This window comes from Hippopotamus amphibius, chromosome 10 (assembly GCF_030028045.1).
Source record: "Hippopotamus amphibius kiboko isolate mHipAmp2 chromosome 10, mHipAmp2.hap2, whole genome shotgun sequence".
Taxonomy (NCBI): domain Eukaryota; kingdom Metazoa; phylum Chordata; class Mammalia; order Artiodactyla; family Hippopotamidae; genus Hippopotamus; species Hippopotamus amphibius.
Window position 1 is genome coordinate 11,501,154 of NC_080195.1, and position 14,391 is coordinate 11,515,544.

The 14,391-nt window shown below is 44.1% G+C and overlaps 1 protein-coding gene across 1 annotated transcript in view; it reads left to right on the top strand.

Moving 5' to 3' along the window:
• Positions 1–14,391, top strand: part of TENM3 (teneurin transmembrane protein 3) — a 592,830-nt gene that overhangs the window by 559,698 nt on the left and 18,741 nt on the right. Inside the window, exons 24-25 of the mRNA XM_057696894.1 lie at positions 12,087–12,262; positions 13,085–13,320. Of these exons, the coding sequence (XP_057552877.1) occupies positions 12,087–12,262; positions 13,085–13,320 (412 nt within the window). The remainder of the gene's footprint in view (positions 1–12,086; positions 12,263–13,084; positions 13,321–14,391) is intronic.

The window sequence follows — 14,391 nt, forward strand, 5'->3', positions numbered from 1 at the left end:
TCTTTAATTTTTGTCCGTTTGACTACTATATGTCTTGGTGTGTTTCTCCTTGGGTTTATCCTGCCTGGGACTCTCTGCGCTTCCTGGACTTGGGTAACTATTTCCTTTCCCATGTTAGGAAAGTTTTCAACCATAATCTCTTCCAGTATTTTCTCAGGTCCTTTCTCTCTCTCTTCTCCTTCTGGGACCCCTATAAGGCAAATGTTGGTGCGTTTAACATTGTCCCAGAGGTCTCTTAGGCTGTCATCAGTTCTTTTCATTCTTTTTTCTTTATTCTTTCCTGCATCAGTTATTATCACCATTCTGTCTTCCAGGTCACTTATTCATCCTTCTGCCTCAGTTAATCTGCTATTGGTTCCTTCTAGTGTATTTTTCATTTCAGTTATTGTGTTGCATATCTCTGTTTGTTTGTTCTTTAATTCTTCTAGGTCTTTGTTAAACTTTTCTTGCAACTTTTCGATCTTTGTATCCAGTCTTTTTTCGAAGTCCTGGATCATCTTCACCATCATTATTCTGAATTCTTTTTCTGGAAGAGTGCCTATCTCTTCATCATTTAGTTGTTTTTCTGGTGTTTTATCTTGTCCCTTCATCTGGTACGAAGTGTTTTGCCTTTTCATTTTCTGTGTCTTTCTGTGGCTGTGATTTTCAGTTCCACAAGATGAAATACTGCTGATACTGCTTGATTCTGCTGTCTGCCCTCTTGTGGAGGAAGCTGTCTAGGAGGCTCGTGAATGCTTCCTGATGGGAGGGACTGATGGTGGGTTGGGCTGGGTGGGCAGAGCTCAGTAAAACTTTAATCTGATTTGGTGGGTGGAGCTCAGTGACACTTTCATCTGCTTGTCTGCCAGTGGGTGGGGCTGTGTTCCCACCCTGCTGGTCGTTTGGCCTGAGGTGACCCAGCACTGGAGCTTACAGGCTCTTTGGTGGAGCTAATGGTGGACTCTGGAAGGGCTCACGCCAATGAGCACTTCTCAGAACCCCTGCTGCCAGTGCCCCTGTCTCCTCAGTGAGCCACAGCTGTCCCCCACCTCTGCAGGCAACCATGCAACACCAGCAGGTAGGTCTGGTTCAGTCTCTCATGGGGTCACTGCTCCTTCCCCCTGGGTCCTGGTGAGCACACTTTTTTGTGTGCCCTCCAAGAGTGGCGTCTCCATTTCCCCCAGTCCTGTGGAGGTCCTGCAATCAAATCCCGCTGGCTTTCAAAGTCTGATTCTCTGGAGATTCCTCCTCCCGTTACTGGACCCCCAGGTTAGGAAGCCTGACGTGGGGCTCAGAACCCTCAGGACTTCTGCGGTATAACTGTTCTCCAGCTTGTGAGTCACCCACCCAGCATTTATGGGATTTGATTTTAACGCAATTGCGCCCCTCCTACCATCTCATTGCGGCTTCTCCTTTGTCTCTGGATGTGGGGTGGTCTTTTTTGGTGAGTTCCAGTGTCTTTCTGTTGATGGTTGTTCAGCACTTAGTTGTAATTCCGGTGCTCTTGCAAGAGGGAGTGAGCACATGTCCTCCTACTCTGCCATCTTGATTCTCTCCTCGAATTCCTTCTTTAAACTAATTATGTAGCTGTCTAAATTAGATGATCTGATAACATCACATCTGGGTGTACCAGCAACTGCCTTTACAGAGTGATTATCAGATGATTTACTCTAAGACCAGGTTATGTACAACAGCCATTTTAAAGGGTGTTTCATAACAGGGCAAGAAATCTACATGGTGACAACCAGTGAAAGAGAACTATTCTTTTATAGTCAAAGAACTGAAAATGGACAGTTGGGTATTTTCCAGAGACTGTCCAGCATCTCCGACTCATTCCTATGATATCAAAATAAAAGCAACCTCAGCGTCCCTCCTCCCCTGGCTACCAGAATGTTTTGAGGTGGGACTTCTCTGGTGGTGCATTGGTTAAGAATCTGCCTGCCAATGCAGGTGACACGGGTTCAATCCCTGGTCAGGGAAGATCCCACATGCCACTGAGCAACTAAGCCAGTGTGCCATAACTACTGAGCCTGCCCTTTAGAGCCTGTGAGCCACAACTGTTGAGCCCGCATGCCACAACTACTGAAGCCCATATGCCTAGAGCCCCATGTCTAGAGCCCGTGCTCCACAACAAGAGAAGCCACGGCAATGAGAAGCCCATGCACTGCAACTAAGAGTAGCCCCTGCTCACCCCAACTAAAGAAAGCCCACACGGAGCAACAAAGACCCAAATCAGCCAATAACTAAGTAAATAAATGAATAAAAAGAATGTCTTGCAGTGGCAAAGCAGAGCTAATATGGACTATGTTTTCTTCTGGACTCCATCCCAGGGTCAGGGGAGGCGATCTAGGAAAGAGATAAGATGATTGGGGAAACCATCATCCCTGATTCCCCATAGCATCCCTCCCATCCATCACTACTGCCCCTTCTCTTAAACATACACACACCTCAAAACAGAGTTCCTAGACCTCAGTTCGTCCCAAAGTTCAATCTGTGGTTCTTAAAGTGAGACCCCCCAAAGGTATGAAGCAAGGTGACCAAGCCAAGGTGAGGTGTTCCAGGCCAGAGGAAAGCATTTACTTGGGAGGCAGAGCATAGCAGGTTTTAGAAAGAACGTGCAGGTCAGAATGACAAGAGCACAAGGCGTGTGTGGAAGTAGGAAGGTGAGAGTAGAGGGAGATGACAGTTCTGATTAAGCAGGGCTTACACTGACCACCTGGCAATCCTGGATGGACAGGGCTCCCATAAAGGAGTTTACCAGGGAAGCAATATGGTGATAGTATAAGGATGCATAGAATGTAGCAAAGTAGGAGGCTGAAAAAAGGGGGAGAAGGGAAGTTAGAAGACAGTAAATCTAGTTGAGAGGTGAAGACTTGACCCAGAGTTGGGCACTGACATTACAGAGAAACAGGTATGTTAGTCATTAGGAAGTGAAATATAACTTGATGACTGAATGCAGGAGAGGAGGGGAAAAGAGGATCCATTAACCTAGTGACAAAGTGGGTAGGAAATACAGGGAAGATGCAGGATGGTAGGAAAAGATGAGCTCAGCTTTGGAAATTATGAATTTGAGGAGACCATAGTCCAGCCCAGCATGTGCTCAAAAACACCTTGTGAGAAGTCAGGGCGAGTCAGTTCTAGAGATGTGGGTGTGGAGGCCGTGGAAAGAACTGAGCCGTGAGTGTGAATGAAATCACAGTGGAAAGATCTAGTTAGGGGGGAAAAGGTGTGAATATATGAATCTACAGACTGGAGTTTCCTATGGCTTAACAATAGAGGCAGTACCTGTGTTCACACTTAAGGGTCTACTTTTTTGTGACAGGATGTCATCCCCTGATTTTTGATGCCTTCAAGTCTGTGTCTTCCCTTATTTGATGTAATACATCAAATTCTGTATTTGTCCCCTCTTTTCTCCTTCATGCTCTTTAACTACCCTCCTCTGACCATATCTCTGCTTTCCCTTCCTTCTCACACTTTCCACAATATTCACTTTTCTCGTAAGGCTTGCGAATAGACAGCATTTTAGTCTAAATGTTGTTTCATCTTAGATTCTGAATCTGTCCACTAAGGCTATTGTTTTTCTTTACAATCCTTTTTTATTTCCAAACCATTGACACCTGATTAGTTCCTCGATGCCTCTTTCTGTCTGTTCCCTATTTGTTCTCTTTTCTAAGAGGCCACATAGGCTGATTAGAAAAATGCATTCGATTTGGAAACTAAGAACCTGGGTTCCATCTCGATTTTGTCACTTAATCCTATCTGTGTGACTCAGGGAAAGTCACGGCACCTCTCTAAAATTCTGTGCCCTCACCTGTGAAATGAAAAGCTTCTCAGTAATTAAAAAATCCCTGCTTGCCCTAAAAAAAAAACCTCTATGATTCTTCCATTTCTCCGCAACTTTTCCTAGATGCCCATCAAGGCTTATTCCAAAAAAACCCAACATTTAACAAGTTACCAAATTTCTTTTGCTAAAAGAGTTAGACATATAGCATTTCAGCCAAATCTAACATCTTATCTCTTATGCTGGTGGTAGTCATAGCAATTTATAATAATAAATAAAATTTCTCTTTCCAAATGGGCTTCCTACTTTATTTTAACCTTTCCAGCTTACCATCAGTCTTTCAAATCCTCCTCGTCCTCACTCTCTGCACAGCCATTTCCTGGGTGTGGGCTCTGTGTGTGGCCAGAGTGCAAAGAGAAGGGCTCAGGAGAAGGATGGGTTTGTCCTCTCAGCACTCCTGCGCCCTGTGGAATCAACCTAGGAGGATGAGGGCATACACAGTTCTGTTTGACAGACTCTGTGGGAAAAAATTTCCCTTGACATGCCCTGTCCAGCGAGTCTGTATTTCAAGACCTGGACCAGACCTGTTATCTAAACAAATACAATGTGTCCCACTTGTGTCAACCTTCCTTAGTCAATAAACATTTTTAAATGGTTTAAATAAGATCCTCTCCTAATGATGCCTCACCCACAATCTTTCAAACCTCAAAATTACTAATTCTGGAATGTCCTGACTCAGGTGCCTTTGTCTCAAGGCCTGTGAATTTCAGAGCTGCCCAGTATCCTCACTTTGTCAGCTCTCCCTGACGTGGTGATGACCAGGGAAGGAAAAGAGGCATTGCGCCACTTTTCTTGAATTTGCTCTTTGAAAAATTTGCCATATCTGCGACCATCTGTCGTTAGGTTCAGCGTTCAAAGTCAGGGCGGGACCAGAGGTGAGAGAGGAAAGATCTGCCTTTGTCTGTGGTCTTCTCAACTCCTGGTATCCAGGTGTTTGAAAACAAGAGGATAGTGGCTTAACTGGAGACCACAGCCCTTTCTGGATTTATAGAGCAAAGCAGTGGTCAGAGTTTGCCCCACGGCAAGATCTCTGAATGAAACATAACAGCAGCAAAGCAATTTCATTGTGTTAACCCCCCCTTCCCACCTCCACCCTTGCAGTTCTCACCCTTTCTCATCACGATCCTCTTAGCACTTGAGACAAAAATCACGCGAAATAATACCTTCTTTTGTCTTTCTTAGTTTGCGTCTTCCAAGTTCTTTTTGGAAATGTGTGTAGCGGTAGGTAGCAGACAAGTAAATACCGGAGGAACCCATGATTTAGGAGGTGGTCGGTTGCTCTACTTCCCTTGATGATGGAAGCGTTTTGCATTTTCTCTTCGGAACCTGATTTTCTGACAACATTCCTCCTGAATTCAAAGAAATGATGATTTGCCTGGGAGATCATTGTTAAAATATATAAACCTCAGGTTCGTCCCCAGACTACTTACATGTACATTCTTTTGATATGCGTGTTATAGATCACATTATTGCGATTAGGATTCCGTCTGCCATGAGAAGTTGCAGCCAGGTTCTGTTCTGGTTTTGCGGTTCACCCACGTCCTTCATCAGGATTTCAGATCCAGGAGTGATTTGTTATGATAGATGAGTCATTTTGTTGTACTTTACCACAATGACAGATAAGAAGTTACTACAGATTAGCATTGTGAAAAAAGCATTGCCATACAGATGGCACGATAAGGGGGGATTTTTGGGGGGGGGGGCAGTTTGCTGGCTGTTAAACAATAAAAGGAAATTGGAACCAAGGGGACTCTAATGGATGAAAGATTCTCCCTGTGTGTCAGGGGGACAGTGGGAGAAAGATGGATTAATTCTTTCCTGGGAACCCTGACTGTGACTCAAGTCTGAAAGCACACAGATGTACCCCCACTAAGCTGCTTATTCTGGGTGGCCCCTGGGGAAGACATGGAAGAGCCAGCCATGACTGCTACCCATCCAGAGGCCTCCGGAATGTACCCAGCCAACATCTCGTGCTGTCTCGGCTTCTCAGGACAGGCTGAGTTTGGACTAGAGAAACGAGTCAAACATAAAGCTTGCGTTTAGCTGGCTCTCATACACTCCCCTACAGGTGAAGAGAAGAAGGCCTGGGAGAGGGGCATTGTCAACATCACGGGAGTAAATGCATACGTTTGTCTCATCTTTGAGACCAACTCAGCGTCAGGCTGAATTACAAGCCGGCCATCAGCGCACGCGGGACGGGGCAGCCCACTCCTCAGAAGAGCCCGCCTCTCAGGGTGACGGCTGCCTCTCTTCTCTGGTTTGCTCGCTTCTCTAGAGTCCTGCTCTGATGGATACATCTTTCTCAAAAGCAGAAGGTAATTTTAGAAACAAAACATTTGATTAAAGAAGCCATGGAACTTCCCTGGTCGTCCAGTGGCTAAGAATCTGCCTGCCAATGCAGGGGATGTGGGTGTGATCCCTGCTCCAGGGAGATCCCACATGCCACGGAGCAACTAAGCCTGTGCGCCACAACTGCTGAGCCCACGTGCCACAACTACTGAAGCCCGAGCGCCTAGAGCCCTTGCTCTGCAACAAGAGAAGCCACCTCAGTAAGAAGCACGTGCACCACAACAAAGAGTAGCCCCCACTCGCCACCACTACAGAAAGCCCACATGCAGCAACAAAGACCCAATGCAGCCAATAAATAAAATAAATAAGTACATTAAAAAAAAAAAAGAATAAAGGCTCATTCTTTATTTTAAAAAAGAAAAGACTCCAGGCTTCCAACACAGGGGTGCAGGTTTGATCCCTGCTCAGGGAACTAGATCCCACATGCCGCGGAGGGAGGCCAAAAAAATGCCGTGTTATGGGGAAGCACTGAAGACAACAGATAATCCTGTTGAGTTTTAAAGAAAACTTGTGAGCTTTGTTGAATGATGTTAGTTGACTCTACTGTAATGCTGTATCAACTGAATTGAATGTTTGATTTTGAATGACTTTTTTTTTTGTATTTTTGTAAAAATTAAAAGGCTTAGAACAAGCTAACAGGCAATAGAAATATGTATATCATATTTTTTAATGTAACAAATTACATATTAATTGTTAGCTTATTCTTTTTCATCTTCAGTAGACACTTTTAAAAGAAAAGACAGCAGCTTCCTAGGTGGCGCAGTGGTTGAGAGTCCGCCTGCCAATGCAGAGGTCACGGGTTCGATCCCAGCTCCAGGAAGATCCCACATGCCGCGGAGCAACTAAGCCCGTGTGCCAAAAAAAAAAAAAGAAAAGACAATAATTTTAACTCACGAACATGTGAGGTATAATGAAACAGAACTATAATAAATTAGTTTTGTCCTGATTTGTAGAACACTTGTAAAAAAAAGAAGTTTGCAAGCACTTTGTTTCCACCTGAATACACTCCCAGCATCAATAGTCTGTTGACCTTGGCTGGCGACAGTCTCAGTCAGTGTTTCCCTCAGTTGAGGAACCACTGAAGGCGTTTGAGCAGAGAAGTGTTACACTTGGCGGGTTTCAGGAGATGGATGGTGGTAGCAGTGAGTGTGGGGAGAGGCAGCAAGGCCAGCTTTTGAAATCTAGGGAGGCTGTGGAAACGGGAAGATACGTGAGAGACATTGTGAAGGAAAAGTGAAGAGCTGGGAGCTTGCCGTCTGTCGGGGGCACGAGAGAAAATTTCACGTCAGGGTGGAATCAGCGTCTTCAACTGAAAAGGTCTGAGGCTCTGGCTTTGCGGGGCATTTATCGATAATCCTGCTGTTTAGGAAACTTAAAAAGAGATTTAAAAATACACCACAAAGGCTAAAACAGCAAGTCTAGGCAAAAACACAATCAAAATTAAAGACGAACAAATAGAGAAACATCAACGAAGAGCATCCCATCGGTGACAGAGCAGAAGGTCGTGGAGAGCCTGAGGGATTTGTCTTTTCCAGCGAGGGGCCTTTGTCAAGAGGGGTCAACCAGGAGCAAAAAGAATGTGCTGTGTGATGAATTTGAAGCTATGAGGCTGAAGCTGGATGAGTGGAAAGGGGAGCGTGAAGTTGACTTTCTAGTCAGATTGCCTGGAGCCCATTGCATTGTAAATTCAAAAAGCTCATAAAAGAAAACCATGTCTCGAATCTACAAGCCGGGCAGGCCTAGTTCACCAGCAAGGCCAGGCAACATTCCACAGAGCCATGAAGCTGCACAGAAGCAGACAGGATGTCCAGAGGCATGCATTTGATGGGAAGGCCCCTTTTAGTACCTGGGATCAAAGCTTTTCAGAGGACAGCCGGACATCAGCTGCTGCATTGTTTTTCTGCTTTTGCTAAAGAAGGGATTGCCTGCTGTGTCCAAAAGACATCTCAACTCCTTGTTTTCTCTCCCTCCCTTATCCAGGGTCCCCTGGCAGTTCTAATGTCTGCCGTCCATCTTGTTTCATTTCTGTTGTCATAGGTGTGGATCCGTGCAGAAGTGTTCACGGATCTACAGTGAAATGGAAAAAAATAAATAATGATGGGGAGAACGTTTTCATAAAGCTTTACCTAGTCTTTGTCAAGAAGTGTCTCTCTATAACAAAGGGAGTCCAACTCGAGGATGGAAGATGCCTTAGAGGACTGGGGCAGGGAGGGTGGGGGGGAATCGAGGGGGGGGCGTCAAGGAAGGGAGGGAATATGGGGATATGTGTATAAAAACAGTTGATTGAACCTGGTGTACCCCCCAAAAAAATAAAATAATAAAAAAAAAAAAAAAAAGAAGTGTCTCTCACCGTGAAGTTAGGTCCTTTCTATCTGTGGCATAGGTAAATGGCCTTTCTTTATGGAATGATGCTGGTAACAGGTGAGGAGTTTTTATTTTAAAACTTTCTGTTGGTCCCCGATCTTACTTTTTGTGCTAGTTTGTGAAATAAGCAAGTCTGGGAAGGATTCCCTGCCTGACCTGTCACTGCACCCCCTGGGCTCCTTTAATGCTACTGTCATGTTAGCCTGATTAAAGCCTTGCCTCCCTTTGAAACCTTCGTCACAGTCCCCAGTGATGACACCTGCCCGGGGCCTTCCTCCAGTATATCAGGGGCCCTACGTAGACCTTCTGCTTCAGCAGGCTCCTCTGCTCCCTAGCCCACAGCCCGTGCTTCCTCACTCCTCCACACCTGCTCCCTGGCACTTTTTCCTGGCTGGAATGTGTCCTGTGCCTTCCTGACCTGCCTGTCTAAATCCACATCTATTTCAAGGCCCAGCTTAGGTCCCCACCTTGACACGATCCTTCCCTGCTTCTCTAGCACAACATCACTCCATCACCTGCACTTGGGGGGCTCTGGACCACCAGACACCTGATGCTCTCTGTACCCACAATCCCCTTGTACTATAACTAGCCCACAAAGCTTGTTTAGAAACTGGTAGGTGACTGGTGGGGAAGATGCTCTGAGGGCCGTAGCAGCTTTCCTGGCCGGCCCTGTGCGAGCCTTTCAGCCCTATTAGTGCCTTAACGTAGATGCAGCCGCTCGTCTGAAGGCACAGGTTCAGGACTTCCAGGGCTAAGCTGTGAAGCTGGGCCACTTAAGAGGCCAGCTTAACCCTCTTGTCATTCTAACTGCACTGCCTACAAAGGCTACTTGTATTTTTATTTCCCAAAGAACCAAAGGCTAATAGGTTAGCATCTGAATGCGTGGCGCCCCGTGCTCCACGGCCGTGCGCTGAGCATCCTATGATAGGAAATGCTTGCCCAGCAGGACAGGGGACGTGGGGTAGGCCAATGAAAGAGCGGAGGCAAAGGTTGGAGAAATGCTTTCCGCAGGAGGAAGGTGACAGGCCCCCTTTAGATTGAATGGAGCTAGAAAACATAAACAGCAAAGGGGTCGGAAAAGGGCAGGTGAGGGACGGCAGCAAGAATGAATCAGCAGAGAGCTGGCAGGTGGCATCGTCTGTATAGAGCTATCGTTCTCCACGTTAAGTCAAGCACTGTGATTTACAGAAGGGCTAAGGGACCCAGGCCCAGTGCATGAAATTTCCAGTTACGGCCCCATTGTGAGATGCAGAGAGAAACCGCATCAAATCACCTGACCACATCATGTTTTCATTTTTCCATCTGTAAAATGGGGGGCGCGGGAGTAATGCAGTACTGAACTGCCTTTGACATAGGAGCATTCAAGGGGATGTGAATTTCTTTCTTCAATTTTTCTATAGCTTTTTTTTCTTCCAGTTTTATTGAGATGTGATGGAGAGATAGCACTGTATAAGTGTAAGCTGTACAGCATAACAACTTGACATACATACATCATGACACGATTATCATGTTAAGTTTAGGGACCATCCGTCGTCTCCTATGGAGACAACATTAAAGAAAAGAAAATATACATTGTTGCTGCGGTGAGAACTCCTGGGATTTACTCTCTAACAACTTTTATGTACAACATAGAGCAGTGTTAATGTATCACATTGTACATTACATCCCTAGTACTTATTTATCTTAGGGTGTTAATTTCTTTAAAACACAACTTATTCTTCATCTTATCCTATGAGAAACATAAAGGGATGCAAGAATTATGTCCAGGTTAAGGCTGCACGTTAGGCTGGTTTGGTCAGTAATTGTGTAGCTCTGCTCTGCTGTATAAATAAACCTATGCTTGTTTATTTCTTCAAGAGTCATAATTTCTTCCAAACAGCAATGACAGCAATAAACCGTGTTGGGTTTCTTTCATTGATGCCTTAATCTGCTGGGGGCATGGGGTTGCTGGGAGGGGAGGGAGCCCTGCCTTTTATGAGTCCAAACAATGATTACACTTAATGGCACATTTTCTTTCTGTGCGTTTCTCCGTCGCCCGCGTCTCTCCTGAGTGCCCGTTTCTGCCGCTGGCGGAAGCAGCAAGGCGCATTGTCAGATCAAGTCGGTCAATCCTGTGATCTGACTGGTACTGTCCCCCCTGAATTAATGGGGCCTGAACAGACATCCATCCCCCCCTTCCTCCGTTCTCCCTTCCCGTCTCCACCATGACATTGTCCTTGCTGAATTCTCTGCCTCCGTTATCTAAATTCTGCTCCTAATTCCGAACCACTTTTTCTAGTCTAGAAGCCCTCTATCTTCTGTTCCAAAATGTCACCTTTTTTCCTACCCCTTGTTCCCTTGTCACCCCGTGTTTACACTTAATCACTACGGTCCTCTTCACTTTTCCCTTTCCTGGAAACTTCTCTTTCACCAAGAAGATTCCTTCTCGCCTAGTTTTGCATCTGGACTTATTTTAAACAGGACACGGTCCAGCTCTCCATTTCTTAGACCTTTTATTCATGAAGCAGCTTTCGCATCAGTATGAAATCCAATCTGAAGTATATTTTTGTCCCAAGGAAGTCCCTGGTTTTTCATCCAGAATTGGTGGGGGGGAGGGGGGTTGTTTTTGTTTTTTTGCTTTCTTCACACCACATTGTCATTTTTTGAAATTTTCTCTGGTGCGCCCACCAGTAGAAAATTCACCCCCCAAAATCAATTTTTTAGTAAAATGTTGTATCTGTAATGCATTTTTATGATTATAGGATAGCATTTTAAGATATATCCTAATATTTAAATGATAAATTCCTCTTACATTTATATGTGGAAAAAGAGTGAGTATATAATAAAAAAGCAAATAGTCATTAAATGTCAGGAGATAGTACATCTCATTTCAGTAAATACAACAATTCATCATTCAAGATATCACCATTCCTACCACGTCAGTGTAGACAAGATAGGTTATCTCCACCCTTGCCGACATTTAAGTCCCAACTGACCCCTGTAAAGTATGTCGATCGCTGAAAAATAAAGTCTTTAAAACAGGCTTTGTTATATTAATTTGTTGAAGAGTTCTCAAGATACTGAAGGAATATCTTTACATATTCAAATACATACATGTATTGTATATATACTGTTTTACAAAGTTACATATATATATATTTTCATATTGCACTGCCATAGAGGGCATGAGTTAGAAAAACTTTCAAAATGGATATAACAGCAAATTAAGTCTACTTTGTAGAAAATACAGAGGAGTACTAAGAAATTTAATATCAGCAAACATGTTCCCTTTGAAACAGCAAATTAGATGTGCAGGAGGATTTTGGTCACACTTCAAAGAGTAATATGCTGAGGTAGAGAGCTGTTCTGTTTACTCTCCCTCTCACCGGTGAGGCTTTTCTATGTTAAACAGGCTCTGATTACTTCCAAGCATGTCTGAAGTCCTCCCTCTGCACAGCTCATACACAAAGACAAATATTCTTCCAAATGGTGCAGCTAATATTGCTGCAGACTCATAAGTAAGAAGAACCCGCAGTTTCCTCTTTCATGCCGAGTTCACGCCTCTTTCATTCAGCTATGACAGTGAAGGTCGTCTGACCAATGTGACGTTTCCAACTGGAGTGGTCACAAATCTTCATGGAGACATGGACAAGGCTATCACAGTGGACATTGAGTCATCCAGCCGAGAAGAAGATGTCAGCATCACTTCCAATCTGTCCTCCATCGACTCGTTCTACACCATGGTTCAAGGTAAACACGAAAGCAGAGCTTTCAACGGCCCAGTTTCAAATACCACTGGCACCCAGGTAGAATGTGGCATCCCCCATTTTCTAAGATGAATCAGGGAAGGGAAGGTGGAGACGTCAACCTCCAGAGATGCGAGTGAGACAGTCATTTTATTTTTTTTTTTACCGGTTCTGTCAGGTAATCTCTACAGTCATCTAAAATTAGTGTTGCTTGAATTCATCGCTTACCGAAATGGTCCTATATTAGTCAAAGTTTTTAAATTGAGGCAATAACCTACAATATGAGAGGCTGTTTTGTACAAAATATAAGATGACTCCCTTTTTAAAAATCAACTTCAGGGGGAACTATCTCCTTATATTTTTGGTATAGAAGGTATAGATATTAAATCTTTTCAAAAGATCTTTAACAAAGGATATAGAGATGGGTGTAGGAAGGGGTGTCTTCTAAGACCTTGGATGTGACACACCAACCTCCTCAAAGGACACATACTTGGTTCTTTGCAAAACATTTACTACATGTTCCCTGGAGATTGAACCTTCATCTACTTTGTCAGGCAACTAAGAGAAAGAAATCTATTAAAGTCGAGAAGGACTTTAAATTCCCCTAAAGTTTGCCTTTAATATTCAGCCAACCCTGTGACAGCCTGAAATGCCAGAAACCAAAGTTGTTTTGTTATTTTCTAACAGGATATCATTAAGTACTTTTTATACCCTTATAAATGGAGTCCAGTCAGTGTTTTCGAAATTCATATCACTTCGAAACCCACAACGAACCCAGTGTTTAATCCACACCTATAGTTCATGTTTTCTGCTTCTTGTTTTCTAGATCAGTTAAGAAACAGCTACCAGATTGGTTACGACGGCTCCCTTCGCATTCTCTACGCCAGTGGCCTAGACTCGCACTACCAGACAGAGCCGCACGTCCTGGCCGGCACGGCTAACCCAACAGTTGCCAAAAGAAACATGACTCTTCCTGGTGAAAACGGTCAGAATTTGGTGGAATGGAGATTCCGAAAAGAGCAAGCCCAAGGCAAAGTCAATGTCTTTGGTCGAAAGCTCAGGGTAAGTCAGTGTCAGAGGGAGGTGACGGCCCCCCGGTCCTCCATGTCATGCAATGGCCTGTCCACAAGGGCAGGCCTGGAACTCATCTGTTCACGCTCAGGGTAGCACCTTACCTTAGAGCGTGAGTTACAGCCAACCATCCAACCATCAGGTCATTCATAGGAAAAGCTAACTCTTTGAGAAAAGGATTTTCTCCATATAGCTTTGATTGAAAATCAGTTCTTCTCTGGGAAATTAGGATATTGCATGTAGCACAATTCCCAAAGGCGTGGATGGCCAATGGATTCTTATGTTATTGATGTTATCCTAATAATCTTATGCTTTTCCTTCACCCACTCAGGAGCGATGGCTTCCTAATAGGGTGGGGATGAGTAAGAACTGGCTGAAATAGTAAAAGAATTCTGAATCATAAATACGTATATTGAAAGAGATGGGCCGGCCTTTGAAAGGTGGATTCTGCCTTTGCATTCTCGATATTTTTTAAGTACCGTGTGGGCATATAGAAGAGGACCAATGTCAGAACCCACCTCCTGCCTCCTCACTATTGATAGAAAACCCAAACTTACATTATTTTTATGAGACGTGTGATGGCATTGCTGACTACGCTAGCGTAATTGATCTTTGCAAAACGTTGTGCGTTGCCTTGTTAGGTGTTTTTATTCCTCCCTCACATCGTGGGCCAACTGTATCTAGAAAGCAAGCTGTGATGTGTGACAGCTGCTTGGTAAAGACAACATAGATTAAATACTAAAACACAGGTTACAAGGAACCACCTTCAGGTCACTGTAAACTGAACCTGATTCATTCTATTAGTGAACAGATTTTCGTTTATCAGAAAAATGTAGATAACTAGTCCTAAAATTACTTCCCCTGCCATTTAAGAAAAGTTACTTAAAATCAAGGAGAGAATGGTCTGCTCCAAAAAAACATAGCGCATACCATTCATGTCCTTTTTTCAGCACCATAAAATGGTTAAATTATTATTATAACAGGCCAACATTATTTATCAGGACAGTCCTTCACGGTAAGAAACAGCTACTACATATTGGCTATTTCCGAGAAATAGAAATG